Source organism: Vipera ursinii, assembly GCF_947247035.1.
Source record: "Vipera ursinii genome assembly, chromosome: 1".
In the NCBI taxonomy this organism is placed as follows: Eukaryota; Metazoa; Chordata; class Lepidosauria; order Squamata; family Viperidae; genus Vipera; species Vipera ursinii.
In genome coordinates this window covers 33338656-33364759 of record NC_139512.1, presented here as the reverse complement: position 1 = coordinate 33364759, position 26104 = coordinate 33338656, and the positions used below count along the sequence as shown (strand labels likewise).

Sequence of the window (26104 nt, the reverse complement as noted above, 5' to 3'; positions counted from 1 at the left end):
AGGTTTTTAATGTTAAGTTGATATTTTAAAATGTTGGTTTAAAACAGTCTTCAAGAACTAGAATATGGGACCATTTCTTTTTAAGATATGAGCAGAGTACTACTATTGGAGAATAGCTAGGCATGTGATATGTAATTATTACTAAATGATCATCAATTACTAAATAGATTACTTACTGTCTATTACTAAAACTGGTGGATGGCATTCTTTCTAGAGCCAACAAAACTCTGAAGCCACACAATCCTTTCAGGAAAGGCAAAGGTGCTCATTTTTAATATATAGCATGTTTTCAGCACTTTGTGGTGGCTCCTGAAAGCATTATGTGTCTTCAGCGCTTTGTCAACTCAAGGAAGAAGGACGCTATCCACCATTTTTAGTAATAAGCAGTGGGTTTGTAAGTATCAGGTTAAAGTCAGAGTTAGAGATGGGAACTTACTCTTAACCCAGCTAGATGTCTAGACTAAATTAGTCATGTTTATCCACCTATTGAATCCTTCCCAGGACCTGAAATATAGGCAGACTTTTATTATGATTCGTTGCACAGTCAGCCAATAATCAGACTGGATTTCCCAAGAACCTGAGATAGGCAGATGTGGATGTTTGATGGTGCTACAGGTACCATTGCAGGATGTAGGTGGTTGCAAGTAAAGCTGCCTTCTGCAATTGACTGGTGGTGAATTTGTCAATGCCAGTAGTAGTGTTCAACTGGTGCGCCAGTTGTTTTGGGGTTCCTGTCAAAGCACCTATTACTATTGGTACTATCTTTGCTTTCTATTGCCACATTCTATTTCTATTTGTAGGTCTTTGTATTTTGTTATCTTCTCCAGTTCCTTCTTTTCTGCTATCTGCAGGTACTGTCACGTCCACTATCCACATGTTTTTGCCTTTCTTATCAACAATTGTTAAGTCTGGAATGTTATGTGGCAGGTGCCTGTCTGAGCATTTTAGCTTCTTCATTTTCTGCTACTTTCTCTATTTTATGGTCCCACCAGTTCTTGCTTGCAGGGTTAGGATTAGGTATTTTTATTTATTTATTTATTTATTTATTTATTTATTTATTTATTTATTTATTTATCATCATCATCATATTATAATAATAAAAGTTAGATTCATTTAGGGGTTCCATCTATGAAGTCTGGAAAAATGTTTTCCCCACTTTTTAAATGATTGTTTGATACTGAACATTTTTAAAATATTTGTTTAATGTATTGTATATTATGTATTTTATTATTATTTTAATAACTGCATATATTTGTTTTATTTTCTGGAAGAAAGGAAAGCAAAAATAATTTATATACTGATTTGTCCATGTTAGCCCTTTTCCCATCAAACATCAAAATGTCTGTCTATGAGAAACCCAGAAGAGGACACAAGGCTCATAACTTTTCCCTTGGTTTTCTCAACAACTAGTTCTGATAAGTTAGAGATAATATGTACCCATCTTGATGAGTATGTTTTGTTAGCCTTATCCTTGGTCTAATGAACCTGGGTTGTAGAAATCCAGTAAATATCCACTCCATTAGTGCATCCATCCAGTTGTGTGAATTTTTGCAGCCGAAATACTATTCTTCATGTTCGTTATAGTATGTGAAGGATTCTTAAATACCAATTAAGTCATATACTGAAATTGTTTAACAACTGGCTCTGCTAGTTCCATTGCTGCCATTGCTACACACTGTACAGCTGATCTGCATGCTTGGCATAGTAGCTTAACTCTGTTCCTAGGCAGCTAACAAAATTCCAGAAAATTTAACAATCGGCTCTTGTGAGCTGGAACAACCTGACTCCACTACACCACTGTACCATCCTATCTTAAGAATCAAGGAGAAAAATGTAACGAGATAATTTCCCCCACAAACTATCGTATTGGTAAGCTGTTGGTGAAAACAATGTCCGGTAAAGTGTACCCTTGAATACAGCCTTTACTGTTTTAGAGCAATGGAAAAAAGACATACTTGACATGATACTTACAGTGAATCAGCAGACTATTTTGAGACTCCTTGTGAGAGAAATGTCCCTATTCTTTTATACAAATTTGCCATTATGCAAATTGTAAAAAGAGAAAAAGTTACAGATAGAAAATATTTAAGGAAAGGACTGTAGCATATCTGAAATTATAGTGATTTGCTTTGATTGAAGCCAATCTTTTAACCCTCTACTCGGTGCTTTTTTTGTAAAAGAAAAAGGTGCCGGAACTTACACATGTCATACAACCCCTGGACTGAAGGGTTTAATGTTTTTAAATTGTGATTTTAATTTTTGCGGCTAGACTTAATTTAATTTAATTTTAATTTTATATTGTATTGTTTTTAAATTTTGCCTTGTAAACCGCCCTGAGTCCTTTGGGAGTAGGGCAGTATATAAACCGAATTAATAATAACCCTCCTTGCCTACCCTACAAGGTTCCATTCAAAAAGGTGCCGGAACTCCGTTCTGAACGTTCTATGACAAAAAAGCCCTGCCTCTACTATAGAATGATAGAGGGCTCTTTCTTTGGTATTGTGACCACAGAAGTTGTAGCCACTAAGACTTGTCTGTCTGTTTTAGCAGCAAGCATCCATCCCATCTTATTCCTAGGAAGAAATCAAAGATTGCTTAGATAACCATACTTCCCCCTATTTCCTTTGCGGGGACCACTTCTTTCTCTCGTTGGATCAGTGTAAGCCTATAAACCAGAAACATCCCATACTGTCCTTCCTTCCTCAGTAAGTCTCTGAAAGAAGGTGATTCAGTAGTTATAGTCATATGGGGTGAGGGTTATGTAATGGATTGTAATAGGAAGGCTAGGTCACAGAATCATGATAATTTCAATATAGCCTGAACTAGTTCTTAATATGAACTTTCTTTAGCTATCATTCCAGCTTTCCATTGCTAGAATTTAAAATTTATGTCTGGTACATTGTATGCAGAATAAGAAAGTAAGATTTGAAAAAAATAATTCACAGATTAAAAATATACACTATTTATTTTGCTCTATATAGGATGAAGTCAGTTGTTAGTATTGGAAGGAAAGGCAAGTGCCAGTGCTTATTTCTCAAATAAGGCAAGCTTACTTGCCTTCAGTTATTTAAAGTATTAAGATGTGAGCTTTACTAGAGATGTTTGTTGCTGTTGGAATAATATAAAAAATGTCTTTGCAGCAAATAATGAAGGACAGATGGATCAATGCAGGACACGAGGATGATGAACTTAAACCTTTTGTGGAACCAGAATTAGACATTGCAGACCAGAAGAGAATAGGTAACCAATGAATTGAGATAGAAAACATCAATAATTAATAAAATAAATAATGTACATTGTAATATGGGGTACTGCTTCATTTATACAGGAGAAACATCTTTGCCATAATATGTCTGTAAATTGTTCTATTACAATGTTCTATTACAAATCTATAATTTATATAATATGCCAATCAAACCTAAAAACTCATTTTTTAGATATTATGGTTGGAATGGGATATTCTCAAGAAGAAATTCAGGAATCTCTCAGTAAAATGAAATATGATGAAATCACTGCTACATACTTACTATTGGGGAGGAAATCATCAGAGGTAAGTAAACTTTGCAAACTAACATAAGCTGAATATAATCACAAAGCATATTGTTTTATTACTCTTTCTTTAAAATTAGTACTGTGTGTGGTCTGTGTGTGTGTTCAGTATTTAGCAGTACAAGTTAATTCCCGTATCAATTGTGCAGCAATTCTTTTTAAATAGACACATGAATTTAAGGCTTGAAGCAGCTTGTTCTCATCTTAATAAACTAGGGTGTAAGATATCTGAATTGGCTTGTAGCCTTGAATATAAAAACAAATGATATTTTGGCTTAGCAAGCATCTTAATATACTTAAAGTAGTACATTTAGGTAAAGGTAAAGGAAATTTAGGTAAAGGTAAAGGAAAAGGGACGCGGTGGCTCAGTAGGTTAGGATGCTGAGCTTGTTGATCAGATGGTTGGCAGTTTGGTGGGTCGAATCCCGAGTGCCGCGCAACAGAGTGAGCGCCTGTTACTCGTCCCAGCTTCTGCCAACCTAGCAGTTCGAAAGCACGTAAAAATGCAAGTAGAAAAATAGGGACCACTACGGTGGGAAGGTAACAGCGTTCTGTGCACCTTTGGCATCTAGTCATGGCGGCCATATGACCACGAAGACGTCCTCGGACAAGCGCTGGCTCTTTGGCTTTGAAACGGAGATGAGCACCGGCCCCTAGAGTTGGAAACGACTAGCACGCATGTGCGGGGGAACCTTTACCTTTACCTAGTACATTTAGGAGAGACAGATTGGTGTTATGGTTAAGGTAGGCATGTCAAAGTAGGCGCAGTTTTGGTGTGACGCATCCGGCCCGTGGGCCGGCAGTTTGACATGCCTGGGTTAAGGCATAAGGCTAGAAATCAGGGAACAGTACTTCCACTTAAGCAAGATTACACTTTTTGTCTATGCGTCTGTTATTTTACATATAATTTCTCTTTATAAGATGGGAGAAAAAGGAAATTAGACACACACACACACACACAAACATACACACACAAACAAGCATTTTTAGTATTAATACAGTAAAGATAATAGTTTTAGAAAGAAATTGCCAGATATTTATTACTGATATCCTGCTCTGTGATCAGGGGAGATGCAGATGCAAGATGTCAGATGCATATCTTCATCTTACTGATGCTGAAGTACTATAAGTTCTGAATATTCATTGGCAGTTGCCAACTGATACCAAACATGCAATGGTAAGGGAAGCACTAGGGAATTTTATACCGTATTTTCCGGCGTATAAGACGACCCCTGACTTTTGAGAAGATTTTCATGGGTTAAAAAGTAGTCTTATACGCCAGAAAATACAGTATTTCTCCTACAGCAGCCAACATTTTAATGTGAAATCTGTCTTTTTCCCCCTCATTCCTAATTGGAATTAGGGAAAGAAAAAATAACCCCAGCATCTGGAAATGTTGACTCAAATTATTGATTTATACACCATCAAATCATTGTGGACTTTTAGAAACCACATAGATTTTATTCTTGAGGAACAGTCTCTAACCTGGTTTTTCACATCTTTCAGTGATACACTCATCACTTTGGAATTGAATCCATACACCTTGCGGGTGGTCATCCTGTTCTTTTCCCCTACCCCCTGTTATCTTTCCTAATATCAGAGCATTCTCCAGAGACCTAGATATTTGTATAATGTGTCCAAAGTAGGATAATTTGAGCCTGGTCATTTGTGCCTGAAGTGAGAATACTGGCTTGATTTATTCAATGAATCTTTGATTCTCAGGAGCCTTTTCCAGCAGTATCAATATTCTTTCCATCCTTCTTCTCCAAAGTCCAACTTTTCAGTTCTCTAGAATGTCACGGGGAATCCCATGATTCTGATCTTAAAATGCTGGATGGCTTTGGAAAAAAACTGGTAATTCTGGGCTTTGCCAGTTTGAATTAATTTCAGCTGGATGGCTTATGGTAGAATGTCTGAAGGCTGCATGCAACTTCCCACTACACTGCAGTTGTGTAATCAGAATCCAAAATGGCCTGTTTGCAGTAGCTTTTTTTTTCAGGTTTAAGATAGGAAATGAAACAGGAAATTCTGGCAGGCAAAATACTCCTATCCCCATTTTTAATCTTCCCAACCACATCCAACCAGTAGCCTAGGAATAGCATCAAAAATAGTAATTTTAGTTCGCTTGTTTTTTCAGGAGGTATTAAGCTTGAGAAAATTCTTTTCAAGATGGGATAGAAAATGTTCATATTGCATTATTTTAAAACTATGTTTGGTGAAATAAGCTATAATGGCTAGCTTCATACATCACACTTATCCAACCTCCCTCCCCGCAATGTATTATAATTTAGCATTATGTGTAAAGTCAGCCACAAAGAACTAGACTTAGTTTTCTTTATATTCTTATTGAATGCAGATCCACATTACTAATGACCTAACCTTTGTCCTATCTATTTATATTTAGTTGGATGCCAGTGACTCAAGCTCTAGTAGCAACCTTTCTCTTGCTAAAGTCAGGCCAAGTAGTGATCTCAACAATAGCACTGGACAATCTCCACATCACAAAGTTCAAAGAAGTATCTCTTCTAGCCAGAAGCAGCGAAGGTACAGCGACCATGGTGAGTGACTTTTCATTGTCTCAAAACTCTTCTGCTGTAGAAAACCAACACATAGGTGTAGAGGTTGAGTCTCTGCCTCCAGAGAAAAAGATTGTGCCAGCAATGAAGAGTTTAGCAAATGGCTAATCAAAAAGTTTTGAATTTAATGGTGGAGGCCAACTATGTACTATAGCTTCTCTTGTTGCAGATTTAACTATTATTCAAGACAATAGGCGATAAACGTTCAAGCCAAATAAATTCTAAAAATAAAGGGATATTTGATGAATTGCTATTCATTATGAAATACATATTTAAGACACATTTCTATATATTTACACCCAAATACCAATAGGAGTTTATTAGATACAGTATATTGACATATCTCTTGCTATTTCCATTATCTATAGCACAATTTTAAAATAGTATTTTTATACTATATATAGTTTTACTTAAATCTTATCAGTAAGAAAAAAATTATATCAAATAGCATTCTTACCAAATGGATTGGTTAGTGAGCACATTTTATTTCAAGATTTCTTGCCACAAAACACCTTTTCTTCCTAGTTCTGCTGGGTGATGGTATATGTGTATGCATGCATATTTGTGTTTTTGTTTTCTTTAGGAACTTCGTGTTTAATCCTACTCTCATTTCCTTTTATTCTGTGGATAATTTGTCATCTATTTCACAAAGTTTCTAATTATATATGGGGCAGCGCAGTGGCTCAGTGGTTAAGATGCTGAACTTGTTGGCTGGAAAGCCGGCAACCCAGCTTCAAGACCCGAATGCCACGTGCCAGGGTGAGCTCCCATCATTGTCTCAGCTCCCACCAACCTAACAGTTCATAAACATATAAATGCAAGTAGATAAATAGGTACCACTTTGATGGAAAGATAAGAGCACTCTGTGACGTAATGCTAGACACATGACTGCAGAAATGTCTTCAGACAATGCTGGCTCAATGACCTTGACACGGAGATGAGCGCCACCCACTGTAATTGGCAATAACTAGCGGAGTAAAATCCACAGGGATTCCTTTACCTTTTTAACTTAATTATACAGAGCAACGACTCAATCAAATTTGCTGGGTATGGTGTAATAAAAGCAGATATTTTCTTATTTTTCATGAATTTGAAGACTTAAACCCAAACTGCAAAAGATTGTTTTTCTTTTACTCAGTTTCTAAAAGTTGTCTGAACAAAATTAAAAGCTCCAGCCTCTTACACCAGTGCAATTTATTACAAAGCAAAATAGGTTGTATTTGAATTAATTTTCTAGAGGCTATATACCATCTGCCCAAATATCTATAAATTTAAAACACATTAGAAAAGCTAATAAATCTTAAATGGATCAAGACTATTTTGCTTAGTACTATGGTAAAGTATGTCTTGGTGATGAGGTCATTGTGATTTTATTCCAAAAGCAGTTACTTTGTTTTGAACACAAGGGTATGTTGACGTTTTTAAACTAAGCAAAGAATAGATGGGAAGGCATATGTTCTTTTGTTGCCAAAATAGTGTGTTTCTTTGAACATGGGGGTGATTTTTTTTAGGTCGTTACAAATTATACTTATGCAGGGAAATTTCTCTATGATTTTCACCTTTAAGTTTCACCTTTTTGATTAAATTAGCAGACCTCGCAACTAACACGTGCACACACACACATACACATGCAGAGAGAGAGACATATTAATTTATAATAACTGTTATTACTGACTGCATAAAAGCAAAATTATGTTTAACTGTATAACATTTTAACTTTGTTCCATCTGACAATTTGATGAATGGAATTTAAATTTGACAAATAAATAAATCAATCCTCATTGTTTTAGAAGAAAATAGCTGCAGATTCTGTAACAGATTAATTTGCAACAGAAAGAAAAATCTATAATGTATTTCCTGCAGGGGGTTGGACTAGATGACCTCCAAGGTCCCTTCCAACTTTACTACTACTACTACTACTACTACTACTACTACTACTACTACTACTATTATTCTGTATACAAAATGGAAAGTAGCTGCATCTTTTTTGTGTGATATAATAGAGAATAGAATTAGAATTAGAATAGAGCTGGAAGTGGCCTTAGAGGTCTTCTAGTCCAATCCCTCCCTCAGGCAGGAAGTTGTACTGACATTGGAAGACCCAGGTTCTAATCTATTCTTAGCCACAGAAGTACTGTAGGACAGTCATTTTCCCAGCCTACATCAAAGGACTGTTGTGGAAAAAAGAGAAAACTATATATGCTACTTTGAGCTTTTGAACAAAAGGAATGGTACAAATTTCACAAATATATAAATTATTAAATTCCTTCTGATGCACTTGCTAAGAGTTGCAAAATATAAACATGGCTTACTATTTTAATTTCTTCTTTTTCCTCCAATAGAGCTAATGCAATCAGGTGTCTTAAGAATGTTTGAAAATTAACAAAAAAAGTCCATGTTTAATATGTGACTGCATATTAATAGGCATATAATAAAAGCAGCAGTTTAAAAGTTGAATAATATAATTTTTTAAGATCAAGTGGTACCAGGAGCACTACTGCAATACTGGCACCACTAGAGGTCATTAACAAGAATGACAGTGATGTTTCTGTTCAGCACCTAGGCTTGAATCTTGGCTGGAAAAGGTCCAGCAAATCCATTTCATCTCTGCAACAACCTTATTAAAAAGGAAAAGTTGAAGAATGGCTGATAGTTGTCTAAAACAGAGGAGTCAAGTGATAACATCTTAAGATAGGGCAGGGACATAGTAATACTTCTTCCAAAGTAGGAGGTAACCCCCACCCTTCCACATTCAAGAAAGCATGTTCTTAATTGAATTATCTTCATTCTTACAAGAATTAGAACATGTCTCTAATTTTTTACTCTTGGGTTTCAGAGAGAAATGCTACACTAGTAGTAGAAAACAAAAGAATTGCCTTAGAGAGTGAAAAGTTAAGAAAAGTAGATGTATTGTTGGTAATGTCCTCACTAAATATTGCTTAGATATAGGTGCTTATTTCTTAGGTATTACATTTTCATGGATACTTTGCAATCATAATACACAACAATTCTGTGTTGCTGTTTTTCAGCTGGTCCATCTATTCCCCCAGTAGTAGCATATCCCAAAAGAAGCCAGACAAGTACTACTGACAATGACCTCAAAGAAGAAGGGATTCCATCAAGGAAGTCCAGCAGCAATGCAGCTGGAGGAAAAGGAATTGCTCCTGCTAGCCCTATGCTTGGGAATGCAAGCAATCCAAATAAAGCTGATATACCTGAGCGTAAAAGAAGTTCTGCTACGCCCAATGTAAGTTGTGGAATTTCTTTAAATTATAAGACTTATCTTGTTCTTCAACCAACCTTATGTAATAGGAGCAATTTGGGGCAAAACACGTTAGCATGGTATCTCAGGCCTTTTAAATTCTGTGCTGTAATCATTATTCTATAAATTAGCTTAGTAGCCTATTAATTCTGAACTGTATTCTGAATGTGGGTAAGATTGTGAGAATCGGTTGATTAGGGTTTTTTTCCCTTCTGAGTTAACTTTGAGCTTATGGTGAACCAAGTCATTGTTATGGTACTGACAAAATGTTTTTAATTATTTTTGGACTGGCTATTAGTGTGGAGTTCTGTAAAACAAATGGACATTGACCCATTTTAGAAACATGATAATAGTTTTCCAAAAATACAGTTGGAAAATTACTACCTTGTTTGTTGAAATTTTGATTGTGGAAAGTGAAAATGCTTTTGGTAATAAAATGTGTTGCTTTAGAGTCAGGTAAGCTTTCAGATTTGATAACAATCGGAGGTGAGTGAAATAGAAATGGAAAAAAGAATTGCACAACTTAGTATCATCCAGAGAGCTGATCTATGACAGTGAAGGCATCCTAGTCATCTCCTCACAAAATCATCTACACTGTCTCTGAGTTGATCTTTTTTCTCAGTTCTCCCAGCTTTCTCGAACATAATCAGTCTGACCATCAGCAAATTTCCACTCTGAGATGCAGTACATTTAGTCCCATTAACGTAAACTCATTTAAAGTTAATAAAGAGAACCAGTTTGTTGTAGTGGTTAAGATATTAGGCTAGTGCTGCCTTAGGCACAAAGCTAAAGGATGCAATGGGAAACCAGTTCTGAAAAATACTGCTAAGAATACTGCAGGGACTTGTCCAGGCACTCCTTGAGAATCAGACGTGTGTGTGTGTGTGTGTATCCATTCTTAAGCTTCACTCCTGGAGAGTTGCATACCATTTTATTTGAAGAAACCAAGTCAAAATAAGAATTGAGTAGCTGTGCCTTTTCTTTGTATTCTTAATGTTTTACCATTTTCAGTGAGTAGCTGTACATTTTAAAAAAAATGGCACATATTTGAATAATGTTTTCATTAAAATCCACTGTTTTGAATTACAAGATTTAGATATGATTCAGCTTGAATATCCCTTAAAAACAAGAACAACAGAATTAGCATGCTCATTTTTCCCTAGTATTCTTGCTTTTCATATTACCGTACTCAACAAAAAATGTCCTATGTATTAATATCCAGTAAGGGATAGATGATCTTGTAGTTTCCTCCACCTTCTGAAAGAGAAAGTTGTCAGCAAAATTAGTCAAGAATTCTTGAAAGGTCATGCTTTACAGATTTTATTTTTCAATAAATATTAGAATAATTAAGAACACAAAACATCCCTAACGTATGGATCTTCCACATCTAAATTCTCCCTGATTAACAAGAAGTAGTCATCAACAATCCTTCAAGCTCATTTAGTGTGCATTTAGATTATTTCATCTTGACTTTACTTGGGGTGATTCTTGAAAATGCTGGAACATAGTATCTAAGCTTCTGAAAAAATACAGAGTAACATTATCATTTTACATAAAAATCAAACTAAACAACAAAACAAAATGTTATTTATAACACTCACTATTATAAAATGGCAATTAAGACCCATCTTTTTAACGTACTTTTAAAATGCATTTGTTTTCTTCTGCTATCATGATCATTTTGTTGTTGTCAGTATGGCATTTTCTTTTGTTATCTATTCATTTTAGTAACTTTTATAGAAAGGCTATATAAAAATACTAATAATAAATGAAATCCATTAAATTAGTAAGCTTTCATCAGTTCCATGTAGAATACCTGTCTGTTACAACCCCTGACATTTTCTCTCCATCTTTGTCCAGTTATAAACTGCCTTGAGATTTTTCATTTCATTCAGTAGTAATATTGTTCAAATAATACATAATGCAAGATACTGAGTATTGTGTCAGTGTTTTGCACTGCTTAGCTTATCCAAGCCTACTAGGCAAACATAGAATTATGAAATTGGAAGAGGATCATGTAGTCCAAATTCTTCTTAAAAACCTCCAGAGATGGAGAATTCAGGAAGTCCATAAATAGTTTGTTTTACACTATAGATCTTACTGTCCTGAAGTTCTTCCTTATTTAAACAAAATCTGTTCTAAAATTTAATTTATTCTATTTACATAGCTACCCATCTGTCAGGTACAAACAACCAGGCCCACAATTGAAGAGTTCAGTTAGTTGCTTTATTGCTAAAGCCTCTTACCTGAGTTCAAGGGCAGTTGGGGGGAGGGGTGTCTGACTTTTTTCTCTTATGCCCATGTAGGGATTCCGACAATTCCCCATTTGACCTCTTTCCCTTGACTGGGCTAGTCTCTCCCCTACACTATCTCATAAAAAAGACCTAGACAGATGCTTTCAGTGTGCTGTATTGTACTTCTAATGTGCTAATTTCCCTTGTCTCAACAACAATATTAAAAAAAATCTCCCACAGTTGAATGAAAATTGCAGTTTCTGTAATCTGTTAAAAGTCCTACAGTAGATTATATCTAGACATTAATTAGTATATAGCTTAAGCAGATTCTTAGTGAAAACAGCCATTGCAAACCATTGCATTTATGACTTCAGAATTTCTCATAATTTCTTGAAATTTAAACAGATAAAGGTAATCATAATAGAATGATTATGTGACATTTCTGGCCCACATTCTTAGATAATGGGATTACTCAGAGGGAGAAAAATCAAAACTTTCCAGCTATTGTTTCTTATTAAGTCCCAATAGGTGCATGTTGATTTCTGATAAATAAGCCCATTGTTGTTGTTTTTGCTGCATATCTCTTTTTAAACAGTCTTATATCTGATAATTCCATGCTCATTGATGGAAAACTATTCATGACTTGGGTGCATTGTTTCTTTGGAAAGTAAGAAGCAAATAATTATTTAACTTTTGTTTTTGTACTGTTGTCCCTAAACAAAATACCGTATATACTTGAGTATAAGCCGAATTTTTCAGCCCACTTTTTGGGCTGAAAAATTCCACTTCGGCTTATACTCCAGTTAACAAAAAACTTACCGAGGACTTGTGCGCGGCCGAGGCTTTGGTGCTTCCAGGATCGCGCGCACCTCTCCCAAGCCACCGCCGTCCGGAGACCTGCCGAAGTTTGGGGAGGTGCGCGCGCACCTCCCCAAACTTCGGCAGGTCTCCGGACGGCGGCGGCTTGGGAGAGGTGCGCGCGATCCTGGAAGCACCGAAGCCTCGGCCGCGCGCAAGTCCTCGGTAAGCTCCGGGCGGTCACTTGCTTCGCGTCTCCTGAGGGAAGGGGGGGCCACTGGAGCGGGCGTGTTTCCTCGCCTGCTGGGCGCCGCGATTTGCCCGGGGAACGCGCGGGCCCCGAATGGCAGCGTGGAGCGAGGAAGCGGACAGCCAGGGCTTCCCCGAGAGCCGCGGCCACACAGGGTATTCCTGTGTATTCAGGCTTGCAAAATGGCGGATCGAGCCTCTGCCGGCGGCAGAGGCTTACAGAACGGCGGATCGGCTTATACTCGAGTCAATAACTTTTTCCAGTTTTTGGGGGTGAAATTGGGGGTCTCGGCTTATACTCGAGTCGGCTTATACTCAAGTATATACGGTATTTTAAATGGGCTTGTGGTTATTTTTTCATTCTGTAAATTTGTATCCATATTTCATAATGTATTGTCCAGTATTTTTGCCTATATCCTTTCTGTTTTTACTTACTTTTCTATTTAACCAGACTTTCTTTGCAGCTGTTAAAAATAGACATTATATTTGTATTTTAATCTAAGTTACATTTTATACTAATATTCTACAATGATCCCTTCCTTAGGTAATCAGTATAAATGTAGTTTTTCTTTTCTCAGAGCAACACTACACCTGGAGCCATGACACGGCGAAACACTTATGTTTGTAGTGAACGAACTGCTGCAGACAGACACTCGGTAATTCAAAACGGCAAGGAAAGCAGGTAAGAGTTTCTGAAAGGAGGATTAGGCACCTGTTTCAGGATTATTGGAAGCATATCAGTAAAAAGGTGCTTTTTAGTGAAGAAGATAAGCATGATAAAAGCAAACAATACAGAGATGTGAAAAGTTCTATCCTAGGCATGGAATGTTCTGGTGTTTCCCAGAACATTCTGTTTTTCTCCTGGAATGTGCCAGATTGGGCGATTCCAGGGGAAGAACAAAATATTGTTGAGAACTTTAGAATATTTCGTGCTTGGAATGCAGTTTTGCATAAAATTAATCAATAGCTGAATTATTTAATTTTGTGATTATATACTTTAGTATATGCTGATTTGTCATCATGGAAAATAAGATATCGTATTATTGTACATAAGTTAAAAAGAAGTATTATTATAGGACAGTAAAATTTAAATATGTTCAAAAATGTCTCTCTCTGAAGACTAACGTGCATATTATATCCCACCATATATTTGTTTTCACTCACTTCTTAACTTTCAAAACTTGATAATTGTTTTCTATGTATGCTCACATTCTGTTATGTATTGATACAACATACTGTTTTTGATCTCTACTTAAATTTAGAACATAAGGAAACATTTTAATATTTATATGATTGTAAATTCTAAAGTGTAAAAACAGGTAGCAAGTAGTCTCCCCTTTCTTCCTTTCTTAGCATCTTGTCTAGAACAGGGGTAGGCAACCTCGGCTGGCTCAGGAATTCTAGGAGTTGAAGTTCACGAGTCATAAAAGAGCCGAGGTTGCCTATCCCTGGTCTAGAATGATGACCAAACATATTTAGGCAGGAAGAATAAGAAAGCAGGAGGGCAGGGCAAGATCCTTTTGTTTGATGTAATATCTCTTTCTGTGATTTTTGCAATCACTCTTTGGAGAAATTGAATCTCCAAGAGAAACAGATTGAATATTCTGGGAAATTGCATGTGTTTTTTTTAAGCAAAGATAATAAATAAAAGGGTATATAATGTGTTTTTGGAGGAGCATAATATATACTTTTTCCCCTAATATTTATTGCTGATTATAATTGTGTTATTTTTCTGCACATTGATAATAAGCCTGCTTAATATTTAAAAAACTTTTAAATAACCTTTCTTTTCTGCTGGTAATACTAGAAAAATCTGCTGCCTTTTAGCTATGTATCGCTATCTAATATGGGCAAAAATATGAAATATAAATAATAAAAATATTAAATAATGGACTAGAGAAGCAAGTGTTAGTGTAGGACATTTAGTTAAAATCTGAAAATGTATCGAAAGTCTTTATAAGGAAAATATAGTAGGAATCTTAGGTAAGCTCAGTAGCTTGCATGTTTATCACTAGTTAATTGTATTCTTTCTGGCTGTCACCGAATCCAGCTCTCACAAGCTGATTGAAATGCTCCAATATCCCTATGTTTGACTGTGACATCACAAGTCATTGTCAACGTTAACCTTTTTTCTGTGTGTGAAAACAGTTTAATCTATACAAAACCTTTTTTCCTCTATATACAGATTCTTAATTACCATTTTTCAATATGTTTGTGTTGTAAAATGTACAGTATAGAACAATATAGAAAAAAATCTAGATTGTAATCCACAAATCTTTTTCTATATGCTATAGTCGTATGTCATGCTGTTTGTAAAGATAGCTTTGTAAACAGTTGAGGTTATAGAGTTGAAAAGTTTAAGGTCCCTTTGGCTTTATTCTAGTACCATTCCTGATCAGAGGACACCAGTTGCTTCAACTCACAGTATCAGCAGTGCAACAACACCCGATCGTATCCGATTCCCAAGAGGAACTGCCAGTCGTAGTACTTTCCATGGTCAGCTTAGAGAAAGGCGCACTGCCACCTATAATGGACCCCCTGCATCACCTAGTTTATCTCATGAAGCAACACCACTTTCACAGACACGAAGTAGGGGCTCCACTAATTTGTTCAGTAAATTGACTTCAAAGCTGACTAGAAGGTACGTATTTTTTAAAGAATCACAAACTAAGTTGTGATTACTACAGGAATTTGCAGCACTGAGCAGCTACACCTATATAAGTGTTGCACTTTTATGTGTCAGTGATTTATTTTCTGTAACTATTTTAAAAGTTAAATATTGACTTATAAAAGTGTGGAAATTATAGATCAAGTTCAGGAGCATTACATCCTGATGAGCTGCCTGCATTTTCTCTCAATCAAATGTTACCCTAAAATGGATAAAACAGTAGGTTTTCATCCTGCAAAAAGATTTGTAGTTGTGGAAGTCAATTAAAATGACTCTTAAAAAGTGTGAAATATAATGTAGAACATCTGCTGTAATGCAGCATATTGTAATAAACAGGAGCATAAGAAATGTTCCATGTGCCTGGATCAGTTGGATTCAGGATTAGCTTTGACTGAACTGAAACATGCACGTTTCCGATACTTTGGTTCATGCATCGGGATGGAACTGTTTAGAGTGAATGAGGAGAATACAGTTCGCTAAAGGAAGGCAGGAGAAAGTCCTGAGAAGATTGGGGGATGGTAGGCCAGGGAGACATACCAAGTGGTGATATTTGTATTGGCTGAAAGGAATGAATCCCTGGAAAGACTGGGAGGCAGACAGGCGGGGGAAATATTGGGCCAAGTTTTAACTTAGGAAAACTTATCAACAGAACCTTTCTTTGGCTAACATTTCTGGAACCTTGCCTCTTTGCTGTTTTATTGTGATTCAGCTCTGTTGCATATCCTGAAAAAGGGGAAGCATTCTTTATAAGAACTTTTCTCAAAATGTATCACATAAAGGACATACCATGTTAATGTTCAATGCTTTAGACTTGTAGATGGACAGTATAGCCTCACAATGAAAATTTGAGAATGTAATAGTTTCAAACACATCTTTTACACCTTTTTGCCTACTTTCAAATAATTAATGTTACAGCTGCAAATTTTACAAGTAATGTGAGAAAGAAGATGGTTTTTGTGGGCATTTATCTTTGTTTGGAAATATTGATTACTAGGAGCTGCACATCCAAAACTCCCATGCTTCAGAGATCCCACTTCAGAGATCCCAACTAATTAAGTCCATTCCTTAGTTGTAGAAGATGTTTTGCAAGCAGAAGATACTAGGTTCTCTCTTCAATATGTCCATGTAAATTTGGATGCTTGCGGTAGTTCGTATATATTGGTTAACTGAAATTCTTGTGTTGTTTTTTTCACCGAAAAATCTCTTGAATGCTCAGCTGTTTTCTATAAGAGAGTTTTGCTGTGCCACCATTGCTTAGATCATTTTAATGATGCCTGATTAGGGTGTAAACCACACATGCAATATTAATCCTTGTCTGTACCGATGCATTGGGTATCCAATACAGATTTTTTGACTGATGAAAAAGCAAAGAATCCTCCTATTCATTTGGTAGCAGGGAACTTGGACATGAAGTATGAATAAAGGAGAATATTGGAAGTGCTGTTAACAAAGGTTAAGAGCTCTGTGGAGAATATTTTGGGCCAACTAGTTAATTCTTTTGCTGAATAACAGAGTTTTTACTTTTTAAAAGTCATTTTAGTCCAAAACTGGGATGTGCAAAATTCAACAATTTGGGAATGGAATATTTTCTTCCGGAGTAGGCAAATATTGCACATCCCTAGCCCAAAATATTCAAATACTTACAATGTGAGTTCCCATTGTATCTGAATTTTTCAAACAATGTCTGTAAACAACCTGAAATGTGCATGGTACTTACCTATCTGTTCAGTTTTTCAATCCACAGCTACAATCTTGAATCATACATAAATAGTTCTATAATTTATCGGCATACTTTTTAAGCAAAGTCCTTTTGAATAGTTAATCATATTTGTAGAAACTTGTTTATAAGATTCAGAACAGATTCCTAAAATATGTACATTCAGAAAGTAGTACTTTTCATACCTTGTTACCAAGGATGTAATATGTGCATTATTTCTGCAAGTGATCAGAGCTATGTATACAACTGACCAAACATTTAACTTTAACTCCAAAATGTAGTAATTTTATGTTTGGAATGATTCGTACATATTTGCCAAACCATCATCCTTTGTGTATTTATATCCTACAACAATGTTGTTTTAGGCATTTAAAGCATTAAACAAAATATGGGTGTTTATCTTATTTGAAATATTTGTGATTCTGTCCTTAGAAAATAGAAAAAAGTAGTAGATTTAGATCATATAATGAGGAAATAAATTGGAAAAGTACATTTTTTCAAGTCCCCAGTGCTTTAAAATATACTTCTTTAAATGTAGGTATTCACTTATAGGGAGAAGCAGGCAGAAATTATTCAATCACTCCTATTTAAATCACCTCATTATTTCTCTCATGCTCAGGGAATGTAGAGGAAACTGGCAAAACTACATGTCATTTTTTTTTCCATCCAGTTTTTGATGACCTTTTTCTTGAATGCCTAGTGAGATTTTCTATTGTAATAATATTGTAGAGAGAATGAGCATTTGTGGGTTGGCGAAGCAAGTCATCTTCCACCTGCCTCCTCTGAGGACTGATATCCCTTGTTTTCAAATTGTCTTCAACAACATGTGCATACTGTCTACTCTCTATTACAGTAGTGTACAGTAATACACTGTGCTAATTTAACTGTCTTTGGTTAATGATAAAATGTGGAAAGCAGAAGTGACATGAAAGGATTCTGTGCTACTCAGAAGAGGTTCTAGATCAAGTATTGATAAGTACTAGGAGCACACAGAGAAGAAAAATGTTGAATTCCTTTTAATACTGAAAGGCCATCCTTTTCAATAACTATTTTTAATTTAATTAATGAATTTGAAGTGTTTTCATATTTCACTCAGCTAGACTTAATCTGTGTCTTACACAATGAATAGCTTTTCAGTTTATTTCATAATAACCCATTTGTTAATTATTATTTTGACTTTAATTTCTTTTAGAAACATGTCATTCAGGTTTATCAAAAGGTAGGATTTTATTCATATTTTAAGAACCAGCTCTTGCAATTAACACTGAATTTGGCTTTCTAGCCTTGATTTTTCTTTTTTAAAATGAAACAACACTAAACCTTCTGCTGAGAACTAAATACTTTTCATGAACCCAAGAAAGTAAAATAAAAAACTTCATATTAACTAATGATAATCCCTGTGGACCCCTGAATAATGAGATGCAAAGCATGCCTTGTGCGCTTTACTTACTACAATAGTACCAAAAATAATTTTATTCTTTATACTAATACACTTAGCATGCTTGTGATTGGAGATTGATGTTTGGTGATACTGATTTAAACGAGTAATGTACACGAAACAGGTAAGTAACTCAGAACTTGCTTTATCATTCACATTTTAGTTTCAGTACCTTGTAAATTTCCACTAATAATACATTCAGAAGTGATTTATGCTTTGCAAATAAACTATAAAATATTGATGAGTGTTAAATATCTTCAAGTTTTTCAGAAAGTGTGCGTGTGTTGGTAAAAATGGAAGGTGGTATTTTTGCTTGATATTGATGAATATGTTAATCAGAAAAGAAGGAGAAACAAAGAAGCCGTTGCTTCCTACTTCTCCCTTGTCAGTCTGCAGCCAGGAAGAGCTTGTTGGAGCTTGCCTAAATAATCTGCAAGTTTGAGAAGAATTTTTCATACTCCTTGGTTTACGAAAAAGTGGAATGTAGCTTGTTGCATATATGTGTAATTAGAGCTGGTTGCGTCACTGTCTTTGCTATTTGCAAAATTAGTCATCAGTTAGTGTGTACTTGTATTTTTTGTTACTGTCTTCATTCTCTTCAGCCTCTCTTCATACACTTGGCTTCATCTTCTTCCCACAGAGAGCTTCTCCACTTTCATATGGACTGCATCCAGTCCATATGCATTATAAGCAGAGTTTTCTTATGCAATAGGAGTTGCCTTTGCTTTATTTCCCGTCTCCTGGCTGCTAGATAGTTTCCCAGTTCTGAGTAGGAAGAAGGGAGAATCTGTTCTATTGGCAAATACTGTTCAACGTTTGATAGTATAATAGTTAAGACTGTTAGAGCTATTTTGCATGTATAGTTGTCAGCTTGCAATGGCTTTGAGCTAAATAGAGGTAGTTTAGTGACTATTCAAAGTTTACAACGGTGCTGAAAAAAAGTACCTTAACAACAGGTCATCGTACTTACAACTATCACAGCATCCCTGCAGTCAAGTGATAGCAATCCAAGCACTTGACAACCACCTCATATTTGTGGCAGTTGCGGTGTCCTCGGATCAAGCGGCTGCCATTTTCGACCTTCCTAGCCACCTTCCAACAATCAAAACCTACAAGGAAGCCAGTGGCAAGGTTGCATGCCAGTCATGTAATGTCTCATTTAACGATCACAGTGATTCACTTCATGACTGGCAAAAAATGTAACATTGAGTGCTATCACATGATGCCTCACTTAACAACCGTACTTAACAACAAATTTTCTGGTCCCAATTGTTATAAGTTGAGGACCACCTATAGATTGAGTTCAGCTGTTGATTCTTGCAGGCCAAAATATGTTGTAAGGCTTACATAATTAAAGCTGTTGTCAGTGGGCATCCCAGGAAGCATATTTCACACAAATGAAATGCACAAGTCCTCAGTAAGAACACTATTCCCCACTATTTTCAGTTCTATTCAAAATTAAATGAAAGCATGTTTTCTGTAGACATTGCCTCCTTTTATTTTTCTATGAGAGCACCTTGGTTAATTAGGCCACTGGATTTTCGGAATAATCTTGAATGAAAGTATATAATCTTTGAGACATTTCATTTCAGTTTTTGAGACAAAAATATACAAATGTTATGTTACAATCTTACACATAAAAACTGCTACTACTTCCTGTAAAATTACTTAAAACCTCTCCCCAGTGACAGAACCATTTCAAATACAGTTATGTGTAGTCTTCCATATATTTCCCCAGTGGTGTTTGCATCATAGCAGCTTTGTCTTGCTTTTTGTGTAGTTTTATACAGCTCTTCTGGTAGTAGCAAATAGAGGTATCCTTGTTTTGAGTTAAAACTAATACATTTTACTTCTTAATAGAGTTATAAAACCAGTGACTATTTTAGTTTTGTTTATTTATAACTTTTTAACACTCTTGTCCGAGCCCCCCCCCCGCCAATCAAGTAATTTAAAATATAAAAATGTATTAAAACATATTTTTAAAAGAAGCAACAGAACAGCAGTAGAAACGATTCAGGCACTGAAATCACTAAGAGAAGACTGTCTAAAAAGCACTTTTGATTCCGTATTGATATTTATAACTTTAATTTTAGCGCATTCTGCTTATATTGTTGTCAATTACAGCTTAATTGACAGTATAAAAGCCATCTGGTTTTGTTGCAGCCATACACCAGTATTCCAATTATAAATTCCTATTAGGTTTTTCTTATCGGCTTAACTGAGTTAACTGCTTGATTTATAATGTTTAGCATATATCTTGCAGCACTTTATTAACAAACTAAAAAAATTTACCCGTACAAGTTCCCTTGCATAACACAGTGCCAAAACAATAAATTATAGCCAAAGATTACATTTCTTATTTATCTTTTGCTATCTTCCATTATATTTTGCTTTTCTAAGTCACAATGCAAATTAACAGAAGTTATATTATATTTTTATGTTATGTTAGAGACCAGTATTTCTAATATAACATTAATTAGCATTTGAATTGTTGTGTATAATGCTACTGTCAAATTTTATAGCTCTGCAGAATTGGACTTCACATTTGTATGGAGCTCTAGATTACATAATTATAAATCCTTAATAGATTTAAATCAAAGTGCACTGAACTGCAAAAAGAAATAAGTTTAGTTTTCACAAATTTGTGAAATAATTCAGACATTCATATAAACCAGCTTCATTTTCATACAGCAACCAGCCAGCCTCTTTAGAATATATTTAGCCATTGCCTTACTGCCTTGTTTCCTGTACAGAATAGATGTAGAATTTCACCTGAATATGTTGAGCCAATCAAATACATTTTTATTGTTACTATATTTTATCTCGACTTTTGAGGTAAAACTTTCTATATCAGTGTGATATAGAACAGGGCTTTTCAACCTTTTCACCCATTGTACCACTTTTAGGATATGGCAACATCCAAATACCACCAGTCGCCTAGCAAGGTGTCAAAAACTTGACCAAAAAAAAAGTGATAAAGTACAGAGTCCTTGACTTACAACAGTTCACTTAGTGACTGTTCGAAGTTACAATGGCACTGAAAAGTGCCCCCCAAGCCATAGCCGAGCAAGACACCTGCCTGCCCGCCTGGCAGCACTCTTCCTCCTGTCCAAGGTTTTCATGGTTGTGAGCATTTGTGTTGAGGATTGGCAGCAGGGGTGGGGTGGGGGTGGGGTGTTTGGTTTTTATTCACCCCGTCTGCTGGATGGTTGCAGAAGGTTTTGGTCACTTCACATGACCCTGGGACACTGTGACCGTCATAAATATGAATCAGTTGCCAAGCATCTGAATGTAAATCACAAGACCCTGGAGATGCTGCAACATTCCAGCTGATCGGCGCTTCTTCTGGCCTCAGAAGCGCCAGGATCAGTGCCGAGCTACAGCTGGAGCCTGGCCCTGATCCATGCGCTTCCACTGAGCCCTGACAGCCCTGCAGCTCCAGCCATCTCTCGCCCAGGCTTGTGCAGTGCTGCCACCGGTTCAGCTCATTCCCCTCCCCCGCTACCTCTTTTCTAGGATGGTCGCGTACCACCTGCCAGGTGTCAATGTACCACTGGTTGAAAAGCCCTGATACAGAATTCCACACAAAACTGTGACAATTCTGCAATTAGGGATTCGGATAAGAGCATATTTCAGTTCAGTATCTCAATCTTCTAAAAATAATATAGATAGCTCTGAACATATAGTGCCAAGAAAGGATTTCTTCCTTATTACTCTATTAGCTATTTATCTATCCATTGACAGTAATTTTGTCATAGGCAGAAATTTATTTTAAAGAGAGTTTTTTATATATATATATCTTTTTAAAACCATATATTAATTAGAAAATATAGAAGGCTAGTTGAGATTCTTGTTTCACATACAGTTTATGCAAGTTTTATTTTCATTTCTTCCTGAAAGAGTTAAGACATATTTGTCTTGTATTATTTCTATTTTCTTTAAAGATTTATTGTTAACAGGTAAGGTAGAAGTATGCTAAGTACATGAAGTTACAGAATAATAACATTTCTAACTGAAAATGTGGATACTGTGAACAGCAATTATCAATTTGGCTATAAAATTAGGAAATTTATGTATCAAAAAAATGCTTCCAAAATTCTGGGAAGAATAAAACACAAATAGAAGGTGCTTCTATTAGTTTTATCTTAAGCTGAAATGAATTTCTATTGCTTTAATTTTTTTCCTTCCTATCTAGCATCTTCTACAAGTAATTGAATCTTTCACGACCAATTTTTTTCTAATATCTCTAGAATATCTCAAATAGCAAATACCTATATATTTGATATAGAAAAAGGCATGCTTGATATCCTGAATGTACTCATGTGTTTAAACCCAAGCAGTGAATTGCAATTAAATTGAATGAGATGTCAGTGTGCAGTGTTCTGCCATCATTATTTGTGCTAGTGTAAGATTTGTCTTCTCTTTCCTGCTTTCTTTGTGCTTCGGCATTGTTTTCATTGAGGCTCCCGACTGAATATGAGAGGAATGGGAGATATGAGGGCTCAAGGTGAGGGAAAAATGTTTTTTGCTTAAAATTTTAACTTAGATTAGTATGTCTCGTTCTCCCCTCCTTCAAAATATGTAAGGGTGTTGGTGGTGTGGTGCTGGTGACTTCAATATCAAACCCAAAATGCCTCCTACCTGCGAAACTGTGATTAAGTCATTCAAAGTACATGATTCTGATTTCTCATGCAGGTCTAGACCTACTTCCATATCCTTATAAAAAATCTGTGATCTCAGCTGCAGTGTAATAAATCAGCTCTGAGAGATCCAGCAGGTAGTTTGCTGCTAAAGAATGCTCTCTGTTTAGCTTCAGATTGTCTTGAAAGGAAGCTACTTTCATTTCCAGATAAAGGAGCTACATGCTGAAATTGCCAGTTCAGATTCTACGATGGGAAAACATCCTACCCTAGGAGCAGTTTCATGTGACTAGGACTTAATCACAGAAATGTCTGTAACGTCTGAATGATGAGCTAATATTTTTTACATAAATTCCTAGATTTTATTAGCCTAAAAAACCCCAACCACCACCATCTCTAGGATCCTGTTAGAAAATACCACATGCTGGGAAATTAAATGAATTTTTAGAATTTAGGTGATTAATGCTTTTCAGAAGGGCATGGCAGTTTTCACAGGATCAAGCAGCAGAAGAGTATGAACTTCTAAAAATTCCTGTGACCTCATTTTCTCTTAGCTTATCCCCAGAGAGTAAGGAAATTGGGTTGGGAAAGGAATGAGGCCCATTTGTCATATAGAATCAAATGAATTTGAATTTTCACCCAGAAGACTGTAATCCAATAAACAATAAACAAAAATCTTAACAGCTACTGGTGTAAATTGAACCAGATTGCAGTTTATAATTTTAATTCTAATTTACCTATATATGCCTTTGGCGTCTAGTCATGCCAGCCACATGACCACGGAGACGTCCTCGGACAAGCGCTGGCTCTTCGGCTTTGAAATGGAGATAAGCACCGGCCCCTAGAGTCGGAAACGACTAGCACGCATGTGCGGGGGAACCTTTACCTTTACCTTTACAGTATAACAGTTTTGGAATAAGTATGTTAATTTTGCTGTTTTTCCTGGAGGAAAACATAAATGACATTTTTTCACCCATACAAATTATGAATGACAATTTATAAAAGAATTTGGTGAACTCATATTATTAATGTAAAACATGAAAAATTATAATCTGTTTATTTTTTTAAAGAAAATAGAAAATTTTAAGTCTGAAGTCATCTTCTAACAATTATAATCGTTTAAACAGTCTGTTCTAATAGGTCTTCTGCACCTGTTTGAAGTGCAGCACCAATTTATTGTGCTTTCCCTAAAGAGTCTTAGTAGTGTAAGTTGTTCCTTAAAACCCCCAATTGCCAATGTTGTAAATTTCCTTCAATATATCTGTAAAATTTGGCAGAGGCAAGCCTATTTATTTGGTATTCTGTGAGGATAGGAATATGATCAATAAGGGAGAAACATTTGGAGCAGAGAAGTTGCAGCAAAGTAATATGCAATACTATAGTCACACTTCCATTTGCAGCCCTCACCCCACCCCCATAACATCTGTTTTCAGGAGGAAGTAACTGTGGCCTTTTTTAGCTTTATAGGCCTGTGTCTAATTCATGTGTTGCTAAACACTAACCTAAGCTTTTAATACTGATAGAAGAATGCTTTTAATAATGCATGCTTCAAAAGACAATAGCTTTTACTAACAGCAACTTCCAGGTTCATCCGTGAATACTGAAACTTGATTTCATTTCAGTCGTAACGTGGCTGTTGATCAGAAGGATGACAACAAAGAAGCCAAACCCCGTTCACTACGATTTACTTGGAGTATGAAAACTACCAGTTCAATGGATCCAAATGATATGATGAGGGAAATTCGCAAAGTCCTGGATGCCAATAATTGTGACTATGAACAGAGGGAACGTTTCTTGCTTTTCTGTGTCCATGGGGATGGCCATGCAGAAAACCTCGTGCAATGGGAGATGGAGGTGTGTAAGCTACCCAGACTGTCTCTGAATGGAGTTCGCTTTAAACGGATTTCGGGAACATCCATAGCTTTTAAAAACATTGCTTCCAAAATTGCCAATGAATTAAAGCTGTAATGAGAAGAGCAATCAAGTTTGTAAATTAAGTAGCAAATTCAAGTGGTGTTTTTTTGTTGTTGTTTTTGAGGACACCGATGGTCATGTATAGAATACTTAGGGCAATAACTTCTGCATCTTCTGGATCATGATATTAAAACAGTTCAGACAAGCTGCTGAGCTGGGAGGGAAGTTGGACTTTTTTTATAAGTGCACTACAGCATTAAAGTTGCCTATGTAAAATATTCCCTTCTGCTTTATTTCCAATGCTTTTGAGTCTTGACAAACAATCTAAAACACACCATGTATACATCTGGATATTCCTCCTGTTGTGTGGATGTGTGAATGTACAGTATGTGTGTACAATTATAATATAAAAGTATTATATGTAAACCATTTATAGCATCAGAACTGTACCAGTACCTCTTCCAGGTTAATTTTGGTGCTAAAATTGAAATGGCCAAGGTGAAAGCCCTTAAAAATACTAAGTAATCGGTAAACACAAGTTTCACAGTTCACTGTTGTGTTTAAGATTATGAAGGTTTGGGTTTATGGGTGTGAACGTTATTCCTGTTTTTTAAAAAATTAATTTTCATGACATTTAAATTTTCCCCCCAAATCATTCTTTCTTTTCTTCTATTTATTATTATTTAAGTCTGAAATCAGTTTAAATTACTTAATTATGATAATTAAAATTGTGGGGGAAATGCTTCAAGGTTTCTTTTTTTTCTTTGCTAAGCTGGTTGAGTATTTTATCCTCATTTTGTTTTTTTCTAGCACGCATTATAATTTTAAAATTTTTACTTGAAAAGTTTGTTCTCAACTCCCATTCATTTCAGTGAGGCTGGTGCAGGGAAAACTTGTTGGTAATGAAATCCTATAGAAACAGCCTGGACAATTGATAGAAATTTTGCATTTAAGCTACCTTATAATAATGCATTTCTATTCAGACATTTCTAGTGTGAAAGAAATTCCTGTGGCAAAATAACTGGGCCGGATCAGCAAAAAATGATCAAGAGAGAGAAT

The 26104-nt window shown here is 35.8% G+C and overlaps 1 protein-coding gene across 9 annotated transcripts in view; it reads left to right on the top strand.

Moving 5' to 3' along the window:
* Positions 1-25128, top strand: part of MARK3 (microtubule affinity regulating kinase 3) — a 75722-nt gene extending 50594 nt beyond the window's left edge. For 3 of the 9 annotated variants that reach the window (XM_083360027.1, XM_083360025.1, XM_083360033.1), the window contains 9 exons: positions 3141-3240; positions 3438-3550; positions 5954-6107; positions 9155-9372; positions 13247-13350; positions 15052-15309; positions 18246-18272; positions 22954-22998; positions 24754-25128. In XM_083360027.1, the coding sequence (XP_083216153.1) occupies positions 3141-3240; positions 3438-3550; positions 5954-6107; positions 9155-9372; positions 13247-13350; positions 15052-15309; positions 18246-18272; positions 22954-22998; positions 24754-25099 (1365 nt within the window). In that variant the 3' untranslated portion in view covers positions 25100-25128. The remainder of the gene's footprint in view (positions 1-3140; positions 3241-3437; positions 3551-5953; positions 6108-9154; positions 9373-13246; positions 13351-15051; positions 15310-18245; positions 18273-22953; positions 22999-24753) is intronic. The other 6 variants (XM_083360029.1, XM_083360026.1, XM_083360031.1 and 3 more) reach the window with 3 other exon arrangements.
* Positions 25129-26104: the final 976 nt, after the last annotated feature.